Here is a 25,781-nt window from a genome sequence, read left to right as displayed (position 1 = left end):
ATACCAATTATTAGAAAAACTCAGAAATTATGTGGCAGAACTCAGGGAATAAATAAACATAAAAGAAAAAGTCAACAGTAATGCCATAACAAGGGAAAGACACTTTTTAATCAAAAATGAATAAAGAGGTGCTGAAGAAATAGCTCATTTTGTAGAGTGCTCAACCAGCATTCGCAAGGGCTGTGGTTTGAATCCCTGTGCCTCAGGGGAAAAAAAAATGAATAAAGAAATAAAACTGATTTTTTAAAGTAACAAATAGGGAAAGTAGGCAAAGAAGATCTAACCTATGGATAATGGGAGTTCCTCGAAAAACCTGGACCCGCATCTTAAGCCACCCCTCTTACCCAACAACTTACAGGGTTGCCCATGGAAATTACTTTTTGCTTTCAAACTGCCCTAATATTTTAAAGTAAACTATAATTTCCCTAAAGTGTTTATTTCAAATCCTTCACTTGTTATATAATCTTATATTTTATAGCCTTGAAAATATAAGGGGTGGAGCCGGCAAATAACCCTTTTTTCTCCCCACGTGGTTACTTTCAAATTCTATCCTTCCAAGAGAGAAGACTGCAAACTCTTGATTAAAATGGGATTAGCTAAATAAAAGACATTTATTCTGAAAGACAGTTCCTTGGACATCCAATGTCTCTTATGCAACAGTATTTAGTGAGTAAAGGAATTTTAGTAAATTCAAGATATATGGATGATATTTCCCTGTGGGGCATGGAGAACACAAGAACACATGTCTCAGGATACATCTGGTACATTAGGAGTTAAAAACAAAAACCAGAAAACTCCACACCTTAGGGAAGAATTTGAAAGTTTCAGCACATTGACGGGAAAGTTCAGGCCCCTCCTTTCTGGAGCCAGGTTGCACTCGTTGGCTGCCTGGTGTGGCTGTCCTCTGCGGTTTGCTTCTTGGGGGTCAGACCTCGGGAGAAAGACCAATGAAGAGAGGGAGATCCGTAAGGGAAAACCCACATCGTACAAGCAGAGTGTGTAAGCCAGGCTTCAATCATAGTTTTTCTCTCTTGAACACTACCTAGGTTGTTTACAAAGGAGAATTTAACCTCTGAACAGGCGGAATGAAATCTATGGGTGAAGGCAAGCCTCTGTGGTGTCTCCCTCAAAGTACGTGCAGAAGAGGCTGAAAGGAAAATGAATCAAAGGCTTTTCATGTGAATACTTAAGTGCCTGCGAGGCAGTCGGTAAAAGACTTGGAGTTGGACAAATGCAGATTAGGGTCCTGGCTCCCTAATGTTAGCAGGGTAGCTTGAGGAAGTAACTCAACCTCTTAGTGCGTCATTCTGGTAAAAAGGGGGAATAATAGTGAACGCTGTTGTTTCTGTCTAAACTGTGCCTCGTTACCTACCTTTCAAATAATGTGCTAGGCATCAACACTGTTCACCAAGTATTTCCAGCCTCTTTGTCCTCTAGGAATATAATAGGATGTACTTTTTGACACACACACCCCCCCCATTGAAGTTAGGTATGGCATGTGACAATTTGAGCCAAGGCAGAAGTGACATGTATCATTTACAGGTCAAAAGATTTAATAACCATTGCAAGACCCTCCAGAACTCTCTTTTCCTCTGGCACAGTGACCAACAATACTTGAGGTGGTTTTGCTCCTTCACCCCAAGGTGCCTGAGTGACTGTAATGAAGTCTTCCTGCCGACTTGTGATGAACTTGACACATGAGCAAGAAATAAAACTTTGGGGTTTTGTTTTGTTTTGTTTTGGTTGGTTGGTTTTTGTACTGGGGTTGAACTCAGGGATGTTTTACCACTGAGCTATATCCCCAGCACTTTTTATTCCCTAAATCATTGAGGGCCTTGCTAAATTGCTGAGGCTCCTCCTGCCTCAGCTTCACAAGTCACTGGGATTTCAGGTGTGCACCACTGTGCCTGGCAAAGTTGTTTGGTATTGTAAAATAACCTAACCTATCCCAAATGATACCAATAGTAGGCTAATGAATGCAGTGACCCGAGGACTTTAAAAGTCCTTGAAAAACTGGTTTATACCCCACCCCATTCATTCACCCCACTAGCATTTACTAAGCAATGCCTATGGGCCAGACACTGTGCTCAGCCCTGTGGGCATTATACACTGGAGAGTCCCGCTGTCCAGGCCTTCCTGTCTAGTACATAAGGCCCCATCCAGAGACCCACTCCTGAACCACACTCGCAGCCAATGCGTCTGGCAGAACTGGCTATCAGTTGTTAGTCTGCAAGTTATTCATGGAAGATGAATGAAAGCAGGACGTCTAGGGCTAAGAAACAATAACTGATCTGCTACAGACCTCCCCACCCTCCATGTGGGTTTTCTTCCTTTGTGCCTCTGCTTAAGGTGAACTCTCTGCATTTTCAAATTCTGTCTTCCATGAGGTTTTTCTTGTTTAATCTCTCCTTCTAAAAATCCTATACTTTTGCCACTCATTGGCTATATCCTGCATTCTATAGCACAGTAGAGAAAGAGAAAACTGATACTGAATAGTTCTGGATTCAAGTCCTAGCTCCATTTACTACATACTGGACCTTGTAAGTCATATAATTTGAATTGTCACACTTGCCTTCTAAGATTGATTAGTAGAAGAACAGTTTTACATGTGTGTGTGTGTGTGTGTGTGTGTATGATGTATATGTATATATATAAATCTTTCACAGAGGAAATCAAGTTGAGAAAATGAAGCAGGAATTCATACCCATTATTTGTTCTTAGTTCTGTGAGTAAGTACAGATTTAGTGCTCACCACCTGTTAGGTCTGGCTAGTCATTCTGAAGAATGTTCCTAGAAGATGCCTTAGAAAGTTCTCCTGGGGATATTCCCTGTGTTCTTCCCATATTGATAACATTTTGTCTGTGGCTTTTACACCTGAAAGTTAGTTTGGCTGGATGTAAAATTCTTAGCTAACATTTTTCTTTTCTTTTTTCCCTTGGTACTGGGGATTCAATCCAGGGGAGCATTGCCACAGAGTTACATCCCCAGTCCTTTTTATTTTTTTTTTTATTTTGAGACACAGTCTAAGTTGCTGAGGCTGGCCTCAAACTTTCAATCCTCCTGCCTCAGCCTCCCAAGTTGCTGGGATCGCAGGCATGCTCCACCACTCCTGGCTCACATTTTCTTTCTTTGGGTATCTTAAACATGTTACTATAGTCTTCTGACATAAAACACTGTTGTCAAAAAGCTGGGTGGTGGGGCTGGAGTTGTGGCTCAGTGGCAGAGCGCTTGCCTGGCATGTGTGAGGTCCTGCATTCAATCCTCAGCACCACATATAGACAAACAAACAAATAAATAAAATAATAGATCCACTGACAACTAAAATATATTTTTTAAAAAAGTCTGATGATAATCTGGTTTTCTTTACAAGTGGTTTTGTCTTTTAAAGCAGATGTTCCAAATATTTTTTCTCTAATTTTACTAGCATCTGTCTCTCAGCATTGATTTTCTGTGTTGTGTTCCCCAGGTATGCAGTGTGGCCTATCTACATGTAGTCTCAAGTTATTTAATTTTTTTTTTCAGGAAAAGATTTTTAATTACAGGTTTTTGTATTTATTCTCCTCCATCACTTTGCTAATTTTTTCTTCTTCTTCAAGGACATCTGTAATATACCTTTGTGTCTTCTTTGCCTGTCTTTTACATTTGTCACTTTCTCTTGGGTGTTTTGACTTCTCTCTATTCATTCTATAATTTTTTTAACTCTTTCCACTTTTTATTCCCTTACAGCATTATCAGTTGTGCACATTCACTGTGATGTCCCTTCTAGCTCCATCTAGTTCCATAGGTGAAATGTTTCCCTTCGCTTTCCGATTCTTTCCTGAGATATGCTACCTAATCTCTGCTTTACACTGTGTGTGTGTGTTATTTAAACCCAGGGATTAAACCAGAGTCTCGTGCATGGTAAGCGCTCTACCACTGAGCTACATCCCCAGTCCCTGCTTTACAATTCTGATTTTCTTTCATGTCCTGTACTATCTTCTATTTTCTCTAGCTCATTTTGAAACACTGAGTTATAGCTGACCTGGTTTTGTGGGCATGCCGGTATGGAATGTGTCCATCCCCATCAGGGATGTTATTCCCCTCCTTGTCCTCATTTTTCTTGTAATAATTTCATTATCACATTGGACTGCAGTCCTCTCTGTAGCTCTTTTTTACATGAAATAAATTTTCCGGCACAATTAGGAGAGAGAAGTGAGTCAGCATAGCTTTTCTGAACTCCAGGCTGTATAGCCTCCTTTTCTGTTTTCACAACATGCTTCATGCTCAAGGCGATCCCTTGCCTCTTTCCCCTCCCCCACACTCATCTGAACTTCTCTGCCGTTTGCCCCAAATATCCTCCTGCAGCCTATTTGTATTTTGTTTCCTGCAGTATCTTCTCTGGTGTTCTGAAAAGCACCTGTGGTCAGTTTGGAGAGTTCCCAGGACCTGGGCTGCCAACTGAGTTATACAAAACCCCAGTTTCTGCAGTTCTTCTCCTAGCCCTCCACTGTGCTTTCCAGGGAGCACCTCTTGGCTATTTTGGGGTTCCCTTATTCTCAAATTTCTCAGTCACCTTGTTGTTTCTGTTTCTTCCCTCAGAAATGCTGACACCACACAAATCTTAGAGCTGCTAGTCATTCCATCCACTTGAATTCTGGGATTTGTGGGGATATCTTGTCACCAATATTTGTTGTCGATGTCCACAGTTATCCTGGTTGCTCTGTTTTCATGAGCAAATTCGGGGAGTTACAAAAACTACACTGGTGCCACTGCCATCTTCCACAAATTTTTTTCTCTCAATTCTCCCCCACCCCCTCCAGCGCTGGAGATCAAACCCAGAGCCTCATGCATGCTAGGCAAGCCCTTAACCACTGAGACACATCCCCAGCCCTTTTAAAAATTTTATTGTGAAACAGTCTCACCAAGTTGCCCAGGCTGGCCTTGAACTTGTGATCCTCCTGTTACAGCCTTCACAAGGGTGCTCTCAGTTCTTTATACAGTGCCAACCAATGATTTCAAACTGATAATAAACCATCATCCATTAGTTTTTCTAAAAGTAGGATATCCAAGCTGACATTGTTACCTATCTAAAATCTATTCTCCTTTCTTTCCCTACTAACAGTTCATGTAGGGTGGCAGTGTGCCCAGCTAAAAAGCATTTTGCCAGTCTCCCTCTCAGTTAGGGGAAACCATGTGACACACAGCTACCAATAAGATACAAGCAGAAGACACTGGGTGGGGTTTGGCAGAAGCTCATTAGAAGGCAGGCCAAGTCAACTAGCCTACTTTTGTCTTTTCCTTTCTTGCTGCCTGTCAAGAGCCGAGCTAAGCCAGAGAAAACTGCTAGGTGTTAGAGGAAAGTAGTTGATTAAGAAAGATAAATGAAAATGAAATAACAGTGAAGACTTTAAACCCTTACTGCAATGGTACAAGCAAGAAACTCAAGTGGAGAAAGCACCAGCTTCTTAGATGGTCCATCTTTCCCCATGGAACAATGCCAGGCCAGGGTCAAGTGGATTCGTGCACACATGGGAATTGTCTCACTGACAAGTGATCCCTAAACAAAAGGCCTCTGCCACTTTACAGACCCAGGAGCTAGGGAGAGGGAGAGAGGGAAAGGCTAGGGACAGAAAAGTACTGAACACTGAAAGTGAAGAAAAGCATCTTCAGCAACCCACCCGCCACACACCCTCAATAAGTTAGTCTCAACAGTGGCACCTGAGAGGTCACAACTAGGGTTCTTCGTTTTTGTTTTTTTGTTTTTGTTTTCTGGTACTGGGGATTGAACCCAGGGGTGCTTTACCACTGAACCACATCCCAGTCCTTTTTTATATTTTATTTAGAGACGGGGTTTCACTGAGTTGCTTAGGGCATCACTAAATTGCTGAGGCTGACTTTGAACTCTCCATCCTCCTGCCTCAGCCTCCCACGCTGCTGAGTCTTCTCTTTCACTTTTATAAAGAGGCCTCCAAATGGAGGAGCCTGAGCTAGAAATGCAGATACACACAAGAACATGAACTAAGCAAAGCATTGGCTTTGCACCTAATCTGATGTGGGAAGGCAGCCATCCCCACAAGGCCTATCAGGTAAAGCCTTTGCTAAGCTTGAAAGATCACACACAGGATTTCTGTTGGAGCCAGCCTGTGCACTACCTACACTTTGCTGGAGCTATTACAGGCATCTTGGGATCAGGTGATGACAGTCTAGTAAAGACTGCTGAGCAAAAGAAAAACAAAAAATTAGATGTCACTGGAACACCTGATGGCATCATGGAATAGCTACAGTAACAGACTATCTCAAAACTTGTTTACATGAGGAAAATAAAACTACTAATTTGGTTAAGCCATGGCTTGTTCACTGGTTTCTCCCTTTAATTCATTCCAATCAGGAAGTCTTGCCACCTTGAAGCACTCAAAGTACTCTAAGAGAATTTTCTAAAGCTCATGTGTGAAAATGGGTTGCAAATAAACATATTCTTTAGATCCAATGTTACATACCTATAGGAGGAAAATTTCAGCCGTCCATTTTAAGCACCATAACAACTAGTACATTAAATCAGATTCCCAGCAGCCTCCAACATGCTGAAGATAAAACCTCAAAGAAAAACTTGAGGTCAAAGTCATGACATGCAGACACAGACACTGTGTGAGGTATTTATTTTGTAACCATTAGGTTCAGTTGCCCAGTATCAAGTTACCAAGACAATTTTTCAAGTTCCTAATTAACTCCAACCCCAAATCATACTGTTTGGCTACTTTAGCAGGGCAAGCATTTGGAGCAAGTAGAATCACCCAGGTAGTTGTACATAACTCAGAGAAAGGATTACAGAGTTAGGAAAGATGTATCTCAGGTATTAGGGGTAGCCTCCAGTGAAGCGCATCATCGGACTGTGGGAGGCGAATGGGAAGGCATCTGAGCGTGCCTAACCTATCCCCTCCCACTTCATTGCCAATCAGTACACAGTCACAGCAGTGATTGATTGGTGGAAAAGAAGGGCTTAAAGACAGGTGCTCAACAACACTTAATTTTTGTAGGATTTTTTTTTAATGGTGCTGGGGATCAAACCCAGAGCCCCACGCATGCCAGGCAAGCCTTCTGCCTTGGAGCTACACCCCGAGAGCAACATTTTTTTTTTTTTTTTTTATTAAACAGGTGATGAGGCTTCAGTGAGGCACCATCTATCGGTTTCCTGCTGGCTTTGGCCACTCTGCCTTCCTGCCACGGAGGCCATGTCCAGAAGAACCACGCTCCCAAGAACATAAAAGAACTGAAAAACAAAGAAGTAACTTTCAAGATAAAGCTTCTCTCTCACAGAAAGGCAAATTGTAGAAAAGGATATTTAATGTTTAAAGGTAAAACTTCAACACCAGAAACTATCTGCTGCCACCAGCTCCCAAAATCTTGAGCCACGAGCCCTGATGTCTGTGCTCAAAGTTGAGCTTACCACTGGAGGGGAGATCACATTTTTAAAAAAAGTTTTTCTATATTTGAGAATCCAGTGACCTTCTCCTACCCAGATCCTCAAACTACCTGCATCTGCCTTCTTTCTCTCTTCTCCAAGGCAGCACTGTGTTAGGAACTAGAGAAGGGGTGGTAAAATGGGTGTGGAAGGACTTGATAAGATTTGGGAACTGGAAAGCTGTTTGTGATCATTTAAACACAAGGTTAAACACAAGGATATGAGGCAGGACGTACCTTAGGGGCAGATCATGGCAATTCAAGGAGTTTGCATTTTCTTACTTAAAACAAAGCAAAAGAAAAAAAAAAGATTTTAAGGAGGGAAGGCATGGTCAGGTTTATTAATTTTTTTGGAGTGGGGTACTAAGGATGGAACCCAGGAGTGCTTAACCACTGAGCCACATTCCCAGTCCTTTTTATACTTTATTTTGAGACAGGGTCTTGCTGAGTTGCTTAGGGTCTTGCACTATGGCATGAGCATTCTTTGCTCCTTTCCTTGCCCCAGCCCTGTACCCAAACCTGACCAATGTCATCACTGCTTGATCTGGGCTATTCCAATGAGAAGTTTCCATATTCCTATCTCTAATTTAGAGCGGCCTTCTAGTCTACAATGCATAAGATGTACAATTGAGATGTAGAATCTGGGAGGGTGAAGATCCATCTTCATTGTTCATCCCAGTAGCCTTGGTACCTAGCATAGATCAGATCCAGTGAATGAACAAATAAAGACTTCCCTAGTAACTTGGCCAGGAAAGTTTTGGGTACCACATTATATGCATATCAATTATCATCTGTTCAAAATCAAGCTTGCTGTGTGTGCTTGCTGGGTGCAGGGCCACACTGGTAAATAAAGTTCTGTCCTCAGGAAGTTACAGTTAGGAAGTTACAGCAAATAAGAAAATTACCACAACAGAAGAACATACAAAGAGCTGTAAAAGAGCACAGAGCGGGCACTGTGGCATGCCTGTACTCCCAGCAGCTCCGGAGGAGGATCATGAGTTCAAAGCCAGCATCAGCAACTTAGTGAGGCCCCAAACAACTCAGCAACCCTGCTTCTAAATAAAATATTTTAAAAAGGCTGGGGATGTGGCTCAGTGGTTAAGCGGCCCTGGGTACCAAAAAAAAAAGCAAGTGAAGAGTGAAGGAAGTGATATTACCTGAAGAAGGAAAACACACACACACACACACACCCCTGAGGACAGGGTATCTGAAGTGGATCCTTCTGAAATTGCCAAGTAGACAAGGCAAGGAAGGGCATTCTAGAACTTAAGAAAGAAAATTCTTAGAAGATTTTAAAGTAATATTTCCAATAATTAGTGGTAGTGTTGATACTATTATTAGATTGTTGTGAGCATATGGTGGATAAAACAAGTAAGTACTTATGTGATATTCCAATTCTATCATTAGTGGCATCATTGAGAAGTGAGATCTTAGTAAGGGAGAAAGGAGAAAAAAATATAAAAGAATTCAATAAAAAACTCTGTAATATTAAATAGAAATCTAAAGCATCAGTATGAACTCAGAATGTATCTGTTTTAAAAAGCTAATAACAAACAAGCAGACAAACATTATTTCCTGTTTTTGAACACTGAACAGGCCTGACAACAATGCCCAGCCACTGCAATGAGCATTCAGGCTGTGATCCTGAAATGCGTATTCCCAATGAAAGGAACCAGGACTTCTTAAAGAAAAGGCTTGATCCGGACCAGGAATTGTTCAAAATAAGCCAGAGACATTTGTTATATCTGATAGTAAAACAGCTATCAGAGACTCCCAGGCCATGTCAAGATGACCCAGGAGCCAATCTGAAGAGGCTCCTGGTGGCCAAATGGGAAATTCTGAGCATCAATAAGGATAATACTTGCAATGGGTTACCGCTAATGGGTCATTGCTGAAGAGTGTTTGCAAACCAACTACTATTTTGAAAGGAGGTAAACAAAGGAAAAGAATCATTTATCTTGCCTTTCTCATACAAACTATACTATTGGATAACTGAACAGTAGATGCAAGGGATTTTTTTCTAATTAATAGACAAGAAAGATAGAACAAAAATAATGGATTAACAGATCTGGGCATTGCTCGTTGAAGGTCACTAAAATCAAAGAGAGATCATTAGACATTGAGTTTGGGAACTGAACTACACAGCAGCAAACATCAAGTAGTCTTGCCCCCCACAGAAAAAATTCCCGTGAATCTGATCAATCCCTTAGAGTCAATTACTAATTCAAAGAACAGAGCAACATGTTAAAGAAATCGTGGAGATACAATCAGCAAAATCCATATAGAAAGAAACAATAGGATAAATGATTCTTCAACAAATAAATGGACAAAAATAACAGGGCGATGGGGTAGGGTTTATAATTTGGAGACATCAACTAGTTGCAATGAGTGGACCTTATCTGGATCTGAATTAAACAAGCCGAAAAAAGTGATGGTAGTTATAATTTGAAAATCAAACACTGAAACATACTTGATATTCAAGTTATGTTTTTAGATGTGTTATGCTACTGTGGTTGTTACTTTCCCTTCTCCCCCACTGTACTGAAATTGAACCAGGATGCTCTACCACTGAGCTATGTCCCCAGCACCCCAACCCCTTATTTTTTTTCAAACAGTCTCCCTAAGTTGCTGAAGCCTGCAATCCTTCTGCCTCAGCCTCCAAAGATCCAAAGTGGCTGGGATGACAGGCGTGTGCCACCATCCAGGGTGGTTATGTTTTTAAAGGAGTCTCTGTTTTGTAGACATTGAATTTAAACATGTATGGGTGAAATAAAAGGATATCTTAGATTTGCTTCAAAACAATACAGAGGGGCTGGAGTTATGGCTCAGTGGTAGAGCACCTGCCTGGCATGTGTGAAGCCCTGGGTTCAATACTCAGCACCACATGTAAAAAATAAATAAAACAAAAGATCCATTGACAACTAAAAATATATTTAAAAAATACAGAGAAAAGAGATGAGGAGTAGTGAGTGTAGGGATAAAGATTGGCTCTCAGTTGGCAATTGTTGAAATAATTAGTACAAAATGAATGGTAAATTTGTATTTACTATTCATTCTACTTTTGCCTATCTTCAAATATTCTACCAAGTTAAAAAAAGTAAAAGTTATTGTGCTGTATTTGCCATCCCAGGTTCCCCCAATCTACCTCAAAGGAAACTAAGAAGGAAATTAAGAAAGAAATATCCCAGGGACCAAAAACAGATTATTTGGACAAGAGCATTTTAGAACTGGTGATTTGGAAAGCATAGATAATAGTGTCAGCAATGGTATGAAATCATGCAGTTTGGATACAGGGCTAAAGGGGATTACAACACTGAGTTAAAGCTGATTTCAGAATTTAAAAACTGATATGCATAAACCAATAAGATGGTTTATACCTTACAAAATTAACACTCTCAACATGAGTGAAAGGATAATTGCATACAAACCCTATGTATCAAATCAGAAGGGTTTTAATTACAAAGAACTCTCCAGAAGTCCTTTGTTTATCTAATATTAAATCCCTTATCACTCCACAGTACTATTATCTGCTGGCCATTCCTCTGGACAGACACACTGGTCACCATGCATGGGAAGGCAGCCCTGCTTTGGATGACATCCTTCATGAACACTATCCCTCAAGCCAAAGCAGAGCTTCCCAGGTAGTTTCTGGGTTTTTACCAGGGTCTTGGCTTAGAGAAGAAATGGCACTGGCCCTCAGGTTATAAGTTAATGAAAAAGAAAGGCCTGACACCAGACATTCTTTATACTATCTCAATGATTTATGTAGGGTAGCTTCCCTGCTTACAAGTAATTAGAGACTCCCCTAGAATCCTCAGGTTCCAAGGTAAGTGGGGGGGGGGGTTTAATGCTCTCCCAGGAACACGTTCCAGGCTAAGCCTTCCAGTGCACAGATTTACGTGGGGAAGGTTATCATTGAGATTAGAAGCCATTCTTTTTCAGTGAAAGCTGGGAGTCCAGAGATTACTGTAGAAGGCACAGCCAGCTCATAAATCTGCAGTGCTCAGGGCTCTGGACAGTTGCTCTTATTGGCAAAGCGATTGATGCTTCTGCCAGGGAAGCTGCAAAGAAGCTGTTCATCACTATCTCATTTGGAGACTTGACACCCAAATAGAGGTGCCAACACCCAAGTTTACAGATCTGAGCAAAGCCCAGAGGTGTCAAATCGGTGTAAACCAGGGTGTGAAATCTCCAAGTCCCCCCCCCCCCACAAGGCCAGGCTCTTCTCAGACACTGCTCTCTCTAAAGGGTTACAGCATTGGGGTTCTTGGTCTAGAGCCTTTAAAACAAACTGCAAAGAAGGAACTGAAGCCCCAGCTCAGGAGCAGGTCAAGAAATCCATTGATAGGGCTGATGTTGGATATTCTAGGCCAAGGAAAGGGCCCAGGCAAGTGTTGCTACCATGTTCTCATCTCTGTCCCTGTCTAACTGGGTTCGAATTTTCTTATTCTTAGAGATGTGGGCCCACGTGGTATCATCAGATCTCACTGATTAACCTATATCTTCATGTTCCCAAAAGCCATGGGAAGCTGATAACTATTTTTAGAACAACAAGAAACTAATTGCTTCTACCCAACCTTCAGGACGTAGTTCAAACAAGAGCCTCCTGGGAAGCCATCTGAGTCACTGTGTCTCCCACAGTGCTCAGTGGACAACCTGCCTAAGGCACTTCCTGCACAACATAGCATTACCTGTTAGACTGTTCTCTCTATCAAATTGAGGCTCCTTGAGGCAGAGACTGTATCTGACTTTCAAGGTCCCCCAGGCATGGCTCACAGGGGCCACTGTGTGAGCGAGGGAGTAAATGGTGGCTCACAACAAGCACAGCAAGCCAGGCACCTCAGGTAAAGGACTCAGCCTGACTTGTGCCTTCATCTACCAAAGGCTCATCCACACTCCCCACAAGAACCCAGCGCCTGCACCATCTGTGCCAGCTGGCACGAGTCCAGGCACCACAGAGACCAAGAGTCAAACACGTATGACTCCATTCTTTCTGCCATGGACTACAGTCTGAGGAAGGGACCCAGCCTGTCCTAGGCCTTCTATGCCAACAGTCAATGGAGGCCATCTGCAGGATGAGCTAAATTAGTGTACAGACAATAAACTCTAATGCAAATAAGTTGCCATCTGCTCATCCTAAGGTAGTGGCTCCACAACCAATCCACTGAGATAGTGAAAGGAAAATAGTAGAACTTCTATTTATAGTTTATTTTAAAAAAAAAGGAATTAAACTTTAATAGTTAGTATGCAGACAGATGACAGTATGTGCAAATAATTCAAATATACACATATCACTGGTTTGTGATTGCAACAGATTCAAAAATGGCCTCAATGATCCCTGTCTCCAGGTATTTGTGCCCTTGTGTAATCTCCTCCTCTTGAATGTAGGCAAGACCTGTGACTTGCTTCTAGTTAATAGAATACAGCAAAGTGACAACTGTTACTTCCACATTTACATTATGTAAGACTACTTCTGCCTTGCTAAGAGATTCTCTGTTGACCCTCCCTTTATGACTCTGATGAAGTAGTCATCAAATGAAGAGGCCCTCATGGAAAGGAACCAAGGATGGCTTCCAGCAGACTGTCAGGAAAATGGCTCTCATCCTAACTAGCTACGAGGAATTGAATCCTGACATCATGTGAGATGGGAAGATCTTTGCCCAGTCTAGCTTTCTGATGAGACCCTAATCCTGGACCACAGTTGATTGCAGCCTTGTAAGAGAACCTGAAGGAGAGGAGCAAGCTAAGCTATGCCCAGATTCTGTGAAAAGGTGAATTTGTGGTGAGACTAGGTCAGCAACAGATAAGCAGTATAAGACTCAAACTCAGGGAGGGGACATTCAGTCAAAGATGTGTGGGGAATTCTGAACTACAGCCGTCTCTGGATCATCAAAGGAAAGCTTCAAAAAAAGCCAAATGCCAGCAGTGCAGTCTGTCAATTTGGATGGTAAAAATAAGAGTAGAACTCAAAAACGGGCTCCCTGACACCTAGGTTCAAGTACCAGCTCTGCCTCCAAGCAGCAGGTGATTTTAGTAATCAAATTCCAGTCCACCTCTTCATCTATACTATGGGGTGAACAGGATTGTTAAGAACAACCAATGAAAGAGTGATCTGGAAATCTTCTATGTCATGAAATATGACATATGCATGTTAGCTTGCCACCAAACTCAGTGGTTTTGGGCAAGGCACTGTGCTTTCTTGCTCAGGCTTCCTTACTGTAAAATGATTATGGAAGCCCATACTACTTCCCAGGGCTCTGACCTTTTTTGATTTTAACATCACATGCCCATGAGAAGACAGGAAGAAGGGAAGATAATGGCCTGTGACATTTTACAACAGTTCCCTTGTCATTCCATCAGCCAGGGAGGCAATTAAGTCACTGGAGGCACCTTTGACCAGCCATATCTTGTCAATCTGCAGAGCCTGCAACCTGAAGTCTTCAACTAAGAGGGAAAATCTCTGTTTATTTTCCAAAAAGTAAATCAAGGGTCAAAACAAAGTCAGGGGGAATCCACCAAATTTCAGTACAAATTACTTGCCCGCTTTCAGCAGGGAGGTAGTTTTGATTTTATTACTGAGCACCTTAATTATGTGCCAGAAGTTTTTATAAATGCCACTTCTAGTTTCTAATCTTTACTACAACCTTACAACATAGGTTGTACCATCCTTGTTTTATAGATAAGTTAGCTGAGGCTCAAAAAGAGTAAGCTCCTTTCCCAAGGCACACTGTAAGTACATGGTACCAACAGGATTTAATTTAATTCTATTTGACAATAAAGTCCCTGATCTCTGCACATACCCCATTGCTATAGTAGAGACAGCACCTTGGGCTGCAAGTGATTACAAAACAGTACAGGTTCTGGGTCCACAGTGAGATCATGTGCAGAGTGTGGCTCATTCATTCATGCCACAAATGCCACTGAGCATCCACTGTATACCAGTAAGAAACCTATCCTTTGTTCTCACAGAGCTGATCCTAACTGGGGAGACACTAATACACAAAGGACAAATGAAAGACTAAATCACCAAATTAATGGACAGGCAGATGGACACACACAGACAGACAATTAGCATGTCAAGCACTGTAATAGAGTGATATATGTATAGTACAAAGTGTAATGGGATCACAAGGTGAGTGACAGCTATTGGAAGGGAAGAAACATTTCAGACAACTGGACTTCCAAGCACAAAGACACGATATGTTCCAGCAATGGCAAAAAGTTGGAGCTAGGGACGTGGCTCAGTGGTAGAGTGCTGGCCTAGTGTGCACAAAGCCTAGGCTTGGGCCCTAGCACTACACACACACACACACACACATACACACACACACACGAACACAAACACACACACACACACACACAAATTCAGCATGGTCACAGAGGAAGTCAAACAGGGAGGCAAGGAACAAGCCCTGAAGTCTCTTCCCTGCACTCTGACCCACTAAGACAGCCATCGACAGTGGAATCACCTCAGAGGTCTTGGGAACAAATGAGGCATGAAAATGTGGAAGTCCTTGGAGAACCCCAGGATTAATTCAGGAGGCATCAACTTAATTCAGGAGGCATCAACTTAATTCCAGAGGGTCTGAAGCCAGCCTGAGAAGTCATAGAAACACTAGAAAAACCAGTAGGACTGTTAGGAAATAGAACAAATTCATACTGCTCTGCTGGAAAGGGTATGGGGAGTAGGAAAGGGGGAATGGGGGACAAAGGAGGGGCTTCTCTTACTGCAGAATCTAAGAGCTCATGTTCCCCAACTCTATGAGGACAAATTGATACAGACATCAAAACTGAAGCTTTCAACAAGAGGCACATACACAGACGTACCACATGAAATAGTGTGCAAAAACAAAAGGATCTGGCCCTCTCTCTTCTTGATGCCAACAGTAGCAGAACTGATGGTGCTACCCATTTTTTACCACACCACACACAAGATGAAAATATAATCTCTTACTTTCCTTGCTAGCTGGACTTGGCTGCTGCAACTGTTTGGTTTGGAGTAGCTGTAGTTGTTGGAAGATGATCCATCTCTGGTGCATCAAAAAAGTATGCCTGCAGGAAGAGAGGCATGAAGAGGGAGTCAAGACACCATGGTCCAGGTGGGTGTCCTTCTGGGTCCTTGGTCCCCACAATCCCCCTGCCATATTTGTGATCACACTGCAACTATCTATTAATGCCTGTCTCAATCACTCATCTGCGGGTGCCTTTTTAAACTTAGCTACCATTTATTGGGCACTATCTATGTTACATGACTTAATTCTCCTTACAACTCTGTGAGGTCATTACAATTTCCTTTATCTGAAGTGTGAAGAAACTTAGGCTCAGAGACACTGTTGTTTGATCAAGTGCATACAGCACATGGTTAGTGGAGCCAGGACTCAAAGGTAGGTCCCTCTGACTCCAAAGTGCATGTTCCTGATTCTAATCTCTCCTTCAGTGCAAAGATGTTCTGTCTTTGCTTCTGTGTCACTAGCACCTTGCACAGAGCCTGGCATACTATGTAAACAATCAGTATCTAATGAACTGAACCATGACAGATTGCTGATAAACCATTAGTTGGCTTTCTGAAAGACCTCGGAAATTCTAGGCATGCTTCCCCTAATTCTTCAGCTAGGAAATGAAAGGTTTGATAAGTGCTTCCACTCACCACCTATAATTTAACTGTCAAAAATCAGAAGGAGGTAGTGGAGGGAGGACATCAAGGAGGATCTCCCTGCTGTCTCACGGTCTGAGAATCCTAACATTAGTCCAGGAAAATACCAGTCTTACTAGCCTTGAGCATTGGTTGTTCAAAGGAAAGGTGAACCAATGACTGTATCAAAGACCACTGAGGCAGGTGCAGTGGCACACACCTGTAATCTCAGCAACTCTGGAGGCTGAGACAGGACAATCTCAAGTTCAAGGCCAGCCTAGACAACTTAGGAAGACCCTGTCTCAAAATAAAAAAAATAAAAAGGGGCTGGAATATAGCTCAGGGGTAAAGCACCCCTGGGTTCAATCCCTATGTGCCCCCCCTCCCCTGGCAAAAAAAGGACCATGAATGCTCATGGCTCCCCCTTGGTTCCGTGCCTTAGGAAGGTGAAAAATTAAAAAGTTACCAACTCAAGAACTAGTTTTCACCAGCTCTGCTCTCTATCAGCCAGAAGAGGGCACCAACACCACATGTTGGAGCTTCCCAACGCAATCCTCTTCCTCCTTAACTCTTTGAGAGACCTTTTCAGTTTTCCACTGACGCCTTTTTCAGCAGACTTCATGTAGTTTGTCACATTCCCAGGGCAATTCCACTACTTTTAAAAGTCTTCTTCCCCAGGGCCCCTACCTGCAGCTGTTTTCTGGGGCACAGAAACAACAGTCCCAAAATTAAGAGGAGGATAGATGCCACACTGCCCATACCATTCAAGGCTCCCCAAGTCCTCTCTCTCACAGGAGCACAAAGACCTTGGTGGAGGCTATGGGAGGAACCCCGCTTCAGATGGAAGAGCCAACAGGCCCTGGTTCTACAGCCTGCTCTGCTGCTAACTCGCACTGTACTCTGGACAAGTCCCTCCACCCTATGGGCCTGTTATTTTACATGTACAACTGAAGGATAAGAAAAAATGATCTCCAAGCTCCCATTTCTTGAGCAAGCTTTCATTCCATATATTAATTCCACAAATGCTTAATAACAATCCAGCTACCATTTTGGAAGCGCCTATTGTGGACCAGGCACGTAACCATTAATCAGCTCAGAAACCTGTAGTAGAAAAATTTATCCCCGTTTTAAAGGTGAGAACACTGACACTCAAGAGCTTTTTCCCAGGGCTACACAACTGTGTGTCTGAGCTGGGATTCTGATCCAGTTCTGTCTCCCTCCACAGTCTAGGTTCTTTTGTTCTCCTACAGGCTGCAATTTGGCGCACCAGGTCTAGGCCCATTCCAGATCTATCAGAGATGGCGTGCAGACACTGCAGAAGTAGAGCTAGGACACAGGTCCCTCTATGAGCAGTAGCCACACAAACACAGGCTTAATACTTCTCTACACATCCCAGATAAGGATATACCCTCGGGGTGCTTTCTTAGCTATCCTGCCAGGTGTGTTCCAGTTAAAACTTAGAGATCATTTGCATGTACAATCTCTGAGAGGCCCTCAGCAGGTGTGGGACTGTCGCATGCTTCACTGCAATAAGGCAAAAACACCAATCCGGGTTTCCCAGGGGAAAGTGAGGAAGCCAAGCTGTCTGGTTCAGCTGGTGCCCCTCAGCTTAAATGACTCCCCTGCCAATTCCTCTCTGCCCTTCCGATAATAATAATAATGTTTCCCATTTGTACAACTTGTCATATTTTTTGTGGTACAAATATCACTTGATCCTTATAACAGTGAAGATGTTACTATGGTGTGCATGATCAGCTCCTTTTTCTAATTAAGGAGGCGGGAGTGCAGAGTGGGAGATAACCAAAGTGGGGTGGTGGAGCTGGGACTGGAACTGAGTCTCCTCAACCCTGAGCTAGTCCTCCTCCAAAAAAGAAAGTAGGAAGCCATCTCTAGTGCAGAGAACAAACCCAGGCCCTAGGGTGGGGTAAGAGTGGGGGGCAGCAAAACAACTGACCACAGGGTGGTCCCTTCTTCCACAAGGAGAAAACTGAACTTTGTCCTCCAAGAAAGGTCCTGCTCCTAACAAGTGCCTTCCTGCCCCACGATCCATTCTGCCCTGCTCTGGAAACCCTCACGGAGCTAAACAGATGCCCTTTCTCCTGCCTCCTCCACACACCAACTTCTCAACCAGGTATATAAAGGGTAAAAAGTTCAGGAGGGAGATGGGAAGTTGGTGAGAGGTACCAATGAAAGGTCACTGTGAAGAGAATGAGAGACTTAAGCTTAAGTTTATGTGGCCTTGGACCACTTCTATTGGGGCACCATGGAGCAATATGCAGCAGACTGGCCCTGCAGCTTCTGATGGCACGGGGCTCTTTTCCTAACATCTTTTCTTCTTAAGAACACTTCACAATAAATGAAGGGTTTCTACAGTCATCTCACTGAATCTCACAGAAACCCAGAAAGATATGAATCTCTTTGACAGAAGAGGAAAACCAAGGTTCTAAGAGTTAAGTTGCCTTGATTCACAATGCTATGCACCTCCTAGTCCAGGGCTCTTTCTACCTTTTTTTTTTTTTTTTTTTTTTTTTTTTTTTGGTATTGCGTATTGAACCCAGGGCTGCTTTCTCACTGAGCCACATCCCTAGCCCTTTTTTATTTTATCTAGAGACAGCGTCTCACTAAGTTGCTCAGGGCCTCGAAATGTTGCCGAGGCTGGCTTTGAACTCCCAATCCTCCTGCCTCAGCCTCCCATGCTTCTGGGATTACAGGCATGCACCACTACACTTGGTCCTTTCTACTTCTAAGTGATGCTCACTTCTAGAAAATTCCTGAGCAGTAAGATGGACAGGAAAATCCTAGTTTCAACGCCACTTACCCCAGAAGGGAATTAGAGGTGCAGGAGGCAAAAGATCTTGCCACGGGTACATGAAATGGGTTCTTAATAATAACAATAATGATAATACTTCCCTACTCCACTGTCCAATCCTCCCTGCTTCTCACTAGTTCTTACAGAGCTTTAAAAAATGATGCTTTATCTTCTGCCTCCTCCCCTTCACCAACTTCTCAGTGGTATACAATGGGGAAAAATTCAGGAGAGACATGGAAAGATGCCAGTGTAAGGTCTTCCAATGAGGAGTTACTTATGATGGAAAGGATGTTTTTCCTTAACAGACAGAAGTGTCACTGCAGCATTTTAAGGGATCAGTCATGTGTCCTTAGGATCAAAGGAAAGGAACCTAATTTATGGGCATTTATAAGACAAGTTCTATGTTAAATGCTTTCTACGTATTATTTTGTTTGCACCTCAGACATATACTATAAGCAGGAAATATTCTCATGTAAGAGATGAAGAAATTGAGATTCAGAGAAATACAGAACTATGTATAAGCTTACACAGTCAATGAGTGACAGCTGGCCTTCTACCTGCCTGACTCAGAAGCAAAGGCTCTTCCTAAAAAGACATCTAGACACAGGAACTCAAAACCTGCTTTAAATGTAGTCCACTTTAAAAACAGCTCCACTGTCCTGTATTTGCTTAAGATTTCTACCCATGAAACTTCAAATTTCATAAGTCTTCCTAGGTACGTGCAAGAAATCATCAAGGCACCCAAAGGCAGAATCCCCCCACTCCTGCTCCCCAGCCTGATCAAGGGGCACACATCCACCCATACTTCCTCTGGCAATGCACTAAATCTTAACCAGATTGCAGAAACTAGGTAAAGGCAGAGATTACAATCAAATTCTCCTAACTTAGACAACATCCCTCTAAAAAAGGAGAGTCTAAAACAGTGCTGATTTCATGGAGGTTATTTTAAAAGAACCGTTGCATCTAACAATTTGAGATCATTTAGCATTTGCATATAATATACACCAAAAGAATACAGGAATGAGACCATACCAAGCAGCCCACAGAAAGAAGCATATGAAGCAACACAATCGTCACGATTGTGGCCAATGCAATGCGCCGGTTATCCTCACGAACAGCTGGCCAAAATGTCATTGCCAAGACAGATCCTGAGATGCCCAGGGCAATCATGACTAGAATCCAACGAACAGCTTTCTGAGGGATAATCCACAGTATCTGAAAGAAAAGGAAGGTGGGGAGGGGTTTCTTGGAGGCATTTCAGAGCAGTTCATTCCAGGCACATTCGTTTATATCCCCCCCAGCCAATCAGAAGCTGGGCCCCCACTGCCAGTCAGGTTTTCAGTACAGGCTGGAGAAACACCACCAGCATGCAGACTGAGCTGGACCCTTTCATAACCAAGGGCTCACGATCTGGCACTCACCCCCAGCCCTCATTCAGCTGAACTTTAAATTCAAAGAGGACTGTCAGGAGCACATGAGTATAGGGCTGAAAACAACAATGCCTGCTTGAATTCTCCGTCGAATTTTCAACCAAGAACAGAGCATCGCCCAGAGTCTGTTCCACAGTGTGGTACTTACTGCTGTGGGAATATAAATGAAGAGCGAATAGCCATAGACACACACAATCTCCAGAAACGAATAGGAAACGATGTTCATAACTTTGCTGTTTCTCCACATGAGAAAACCCCAGAGGGCGAGAGGAACCAGCCAGGCATAGGCATAGATGATGGTGGCTGCTATGGACACTGCGGACGACAGGACACAGTTTTCATCCCCATCAGGGCTTTAACATACAATCAAAGCACTTCCAATACCTAACTGCTCTTATTTCCAAACACGCCTCTTTACTTCAAAGGACCAAGGGATCACATCTTGCTAGCCTGCATTTCCTGGGCTTGGGATAGTACCTGACTCATAACAGGCACTTGATAAATGTTTGCTGAACTACTGAATCTTCTGCATCCGTCTTTGTAGTGGTGACTAGTAGTCTCCTATATAGTTTTTACAGTTTATTTAATAACTAACAACCAATATTATTAAACAATTGAGATACTTCAGAGGGCCACACTGCACGTGTTAAGTATACTGAGCATTTCAATCGAATAAAAGCCAAATATCCCCTTGGCAGAACACATCCTCCGCCCTAGCAAAACAAGACCTGACACGATTTCTTTAGGAAATTTATTAAAATGCCCTGGGTACAGATTAACTTGTTCTGCATGCTATTTAGAGATGTTTCTGTCCCTGATATACGGAGTTCCAACTCATTGATGAATTGTTGAACTATTCTCTAGTTTCACTTTCTTCCGTACATAAATAACTGTCTTGGTGGTGGAAGTGCTAGTTAGCAGCTTCTTGGAACAGTAGCACTCAGTATATCACTATACCACTCACCTCTTCTCGAAGCAGCATGCCCTAGAGGACTCTCCTTCTCTCTTTCAGAATGGATGGTCATAAAACATGGCTAAGCCATGGCATCAGCCCTTCCTATATGAAATTCAGTAGGTAATTCATTTAACATCCTGACGAGAACAAAGGCCCTCCTCACAATTACAGCCAGACTGGTTAAGATGTAGCTCAGTGATAGGAGCACTTGCCTAGCATATGTGAGGCCCTGGGTTCAATCCCCAACACCAGAAAAGAAAAAAGAAAAAGAAGAAGAGATATGTGATTGTTCAAAATGGTTTGAGCCCCTCAGAGCATTTTTTCCCACATTGGAACTCCCTGATTAAACCAGAGGTAAATTTGTTGACACAACACCTTTTCTTGGATAACCAAAGGAAGAGGAAGAAAATTCTACTCTGGCTATAGCTACCACTTACTGATTGCCTACTGAGCATCAGACATTACACTACTGCTTTACTGACAAGCAATGTACTGTAATAGTCAAGGACACAGACTGTACACAAATGCCATGAGTTCTAATCCAGCAAAATAACTCTGGGTGGTGAGTTACTTAACCTTCCTACCTCAGTTTCCCTATCTGCAAAATGGGAATAAAATTACCCTATAAAGTTATTAGGGAATTTAAATAGTTTTAAAAACAGGTAAGAACTAATCTAAGTGATTAATAAATAATAATTGGTCAGTCAAGAATTCACTTTTGCCAGGTCTGATGGTGCACACCTGTAATTCTAGTGACTTGGGAGTCTGAGGCAGGAGGATCCCAAATTCAAGGTCAACCTTGGCAACTTAGTGAGACTCTATCTCAAAATAAAAAATAAAAAGAGCTCAGGATGTAGCTCAGTTGTAGAGTAACTGGCTTTTAATCCCCAGTATCACCAAAAAAAAAAAAGAAAAAAAAGAAAAGAATTTGCTTTTGCCAGGCACAGTGGCACACACCTGTAATCTCCAGTACTCAGCGTTGAAGCAGGAGGATTGCAAATTCAAGGCCAGACTGGGCAACTCAGCAAGATATCATCTCAAAATAAAATTTTTTTAAAGGGTTGGGGGCATAACTCAGTGATAGAGTGCTTGCCCTTAGTTTGATCCCTAGTAACTAACACACACACACACACACACACACACACACACACAAATTGGCTTTTTTTGTTATTAACTAGTATGTACACATATTATTTTATATAATCTACATTTCCATTTTAGAGCAGAAACAGGGTCAGAGAAGTTAAGGGGTTTGATCAAGGTCACATGATTAACAAGATGGTGAAAGCAGGATTCATACTCTTTCTGAAGTGATTCATATTTACATAAAAAGGGAAAAAGTTTATTGATAGGGCCATGTTTATTGACAGTAAGATAACTAGTACAGACATCACATCACTCCCTGAAACTGGGATGCTCAGCCAAAGAGGCTAAGAAGAGATGAAGACCCTCCTGCCATGCTTCCAGATCCCCAGGCAGGGTGGGTTACTTTTATGTCAAAATGCCTCCAATAAAGAGGTTAACACGGACTACTTACATCAGTATTCATTCACCTATCAGGCTTTACTTAATCATTGAGTTATGTGAAGACAGGATCTCTATCTCATAGATACCATTTATTGAGTTACATTCAAACCAAAGATATTTGATAAACAGCATGGGAACTGAACCCAGGTTTGACTCCATGATGTAAAAGGAAGTTTACTTTCTTTTTGTGCACATGTATGCACAGATACACCCATACACACAAAGAATAAAGGGGAGGAAAAGAAGGAAGGCTATATGGATGCTCTCTCACACGTGTCTCTATATACATACATATGGACATCTATTTAGCAACAGTATTTATTGAATTTGTTTTGTATAAATCACTATTCTAACTTACTGACATGTATCAACTCTTTACTCTTGCAATAGCCCTGTAATGGAAGTATTATCATTTCCATTTTACCAATGAATCTGAGGCCAAGAAAGATTAGCTTGTCCTAAGAGGCAGAAGCTAGCCAGTGGCAGAGCTGGAAGCTGCAGAGGTCTATTGGGAGTTCTTATCCAGTTACCCACGGCCTCTCAGCAGGAGAGCAGGCAGGAAGGCCAGGGCTTGAGAAAGAAGTACAGGTCAGTCTTCTCTAAAGCCAGCCTTCCTCATTTGGTTGTCATCTGCAAGTGCTTGAAAGATGTTTTCTTTTCTCTTAACTGCCCAATACTGATTCAAGAAAGTAAGTTTTAAAACAAGAATGTCATTTAGAAGCCCATTACTAGGTCACATTCACTTCTGCATTTTCCCTTCCAGGCCTTGACCATTTGCAGCCTCCTCTATACAAATCTGCTAATAGAAGGGGCCCCAGCTTGGCATGAGAGATCACCTTCCCACATTGCTATAGGAGCTTCATCATTTGTGGCCACAGTCAGTCTCAGTCAGCTGAGCCATCACAACCTAAATATCAATGCCCCAATTGCTCCCAGTCCTGTGATGATACAAATCATGCGAGGATACCGACCTTCGGGCACACTGTCTTTCAGTTCTTTTGTACATTGCTTTTAGAATAAATTTCAATTGCAGAGTAGCTTTCCTAAAAATTATGTGATTTTATAATGGTGTGAATGTACTTATACACTGAATTATATATGCTTAAAATGTTAAATTTTATGTTATGTTAAATATATGCTTAAAATGGTAACTTTTATGTTATATGTAATATAACTTGCATAGATGCACACACATATACAGAATAAAGGGGAAGAAAAGGAAGGAAGGATATATGGATACTCTCTCACAGGTCTCTATATACATATATAGGGACATCTATTTAGCAATAATATTTATTGAATTCATTTTGTACAAATCACTATTTTAACCTATTTACATGTATGAACTCTACTCTTACAATAGCCCTTCCATTTTACCAATGAGAAATGATTAACTTTCCCCAAGAGGCTGAAGCTAGTGATATATAATATAAAATTTACCATATTACGTGTTTTCTATATGTATATCTAAAATGTGTATTTTACCATAGGAAAAAAAAGAGAAAGAGAGAGAGAAAATGCAGATTTATATCAATGGGTGGTGAACTCTGAGACAGGAGGTGTGTTTAACCTCTAAAACAGAGAATGCAGAGATGGGGTCCACACACTCAGGGGGTAAAAGGACTCTTGGTTAGAAACCCGTGGCATTCTAAATGAATTACACTATTCACCAACCTTTTCGGAATTCGGGCACATAATGGTATGTCTTCTCTCCCAGATGGATTAAGAAGTTTGAAAGATTCCCACTAATTGCTATGGCAAAGACCAATGTGGCACATATCCAAAAGGGGCCTGCAAAAGCAACCAGAAAATTCAGAAACAGGAAAATAAGCTCAAGCCTTTAGACTCTTACAGAATAATTTCTTATCTTCCGCTCTCTATTCACAAGCAAGGGAAAATGAATTTTAGATGTAATCAACACTAAATGGGGACTTCAAAAAAAAAAAGGTCAAAACATTAACTCAGTAATTAGCTGTCTTAAAGACTAGGGGGATTAGATTTAAAGGTCAAAACACCTTCCACAATTAGGTAAATAAAGACATTGATTTGTATATAGTTTCTTTTAATGGAGGATCATCAAAAAAATTCATAGACACTTTGTTAAGCCTTCCATCAGAATACAAGAAGCAATGATTACTTCCCTCATCTAAGTGTTAGATGTTAATGCCGGAGAAAAAGAAGCTGAATCAGACCGGTCCTTCCATAGCATAAATGAAGAGTCAGGCAAGCAGAACACTTTAGACAAAAGTTAATCGAATCTACCAGATAACCCTGGTCATGTTGAAGAATATATGTGCATGCACGTTTAAGCTATCTTTGTTTCTTCTTTTAATGAAAAAGTACTATAGTAACAGTTCCATGTTGAAAAGATACAAAAGGGAATACAGAGAAATCACGTTGCCTCCCTCTCAGTGCCCTAGCTCTACATTTTGAGAACTCATCACTGTAACTAGTTCTGGAGAATCTTGCCAGAAATATTCTACACATATATGCAAATGTGTATGTACGTGTATGTGTGTGGTTTTATGTAGATGACATACATATGTATCCTGCTATGCAATTTTCCATTTTTACCTTAATATAGCCTAGAAATTCTACCACAGCAAGTCATACAAATCAGTTTATCCTTTCTAATGGTGAGAAAACATTCTGCTGAGTGGAATGTGCTCTACACACCCCTTTCACCACTTGTTGATTTCATGAACACCATCTTTGTCTCTCACTACCTAGAAAACATACTATGTAAAAAAAAAAAAAAAAAAAGAAAACATACTATGTAGAACAAATATAATTTTTAAATTGAGAGATCTTAATACATTTTATGAATTTCATTTTTCAATATCACTAATATTTTGTTACACCTTTGGGGATAATTTCAGATACCTTGGCATATCACAAAATTAAGAAAATTACTGTAGTGGGGAGCAGTGGCACACGCCTATAATCCCAGAGGCTCTGGAGGCTTAGGTAGGAGGAACACAAGTTCAAGGG

At 41.8% G+C, this 25,781-nt stretch overlaps 1 protein-coding gene across 5 annotated transcripts in view; it reads right to left on the bottom strand.

Moving 5' to 3' along the window:
* Positions 1-7,090: 7,090 nt before the first annotated feature.
* The window catches only part of Yipf1 (Yip1 domain family member 1), a 33,070-nt gene continuing 14,379 nt past the window's right edge, over positions 7,091-25,781 (bottom strand). For 3 of the 5 annotated variants that reach the window (XR_007109855.1, XR_007109860.1, XR_007109857.1), the window contains 6 exons: positions 24,465-24,581; positions 20,457-20,623; positions 19,911-20,093; positions 15,392-15,489; positions 7,675-7,718; positions 7,091-7,246 (listed from right to left, as the gene is read on the bottom strand). Coding sequence is in view for 2 of the 5 variants with exons in the window: in XM_047561631.1 (XP_047417587.1) it covers positions 15,400-15,489; positions 19,911-20,093; positions 20,457-20,623; positions 24,465-24,581 (557 nt within the window). In the remaining 3 variants the exon portion in view is untranslated. The remainder of the gene's footprint in view (positions 7,247-7,674; positions 7,719-15,391; positions 15,490-19,910; positions 20,094-20,456; positions 20,624-24,464; positions 24,582-25,781) is intronic. The other 2 variants (XM_047561631.1, XM_047561623.1) reach the window with 2 other exon arrangements.

Source organism: Sciurus carolinensis, chromosome 1 (assembly GCF_902686445.1).
Source record: "Sciurus carolinensis chromosome 1, mSciCar1.2, whole genome shotgun sequence".
NCBI lineage: Eukaryota > Metazoa > Chordata > Mammalia > Rodentia > Sciuridae > Sciurus > Sciurus carolinensis.
The sequence above is the reverse complement of the archived record's forward strand: the minus strand, read 5'-3'. Positions and strand labels throughout refer to the sequence as shown.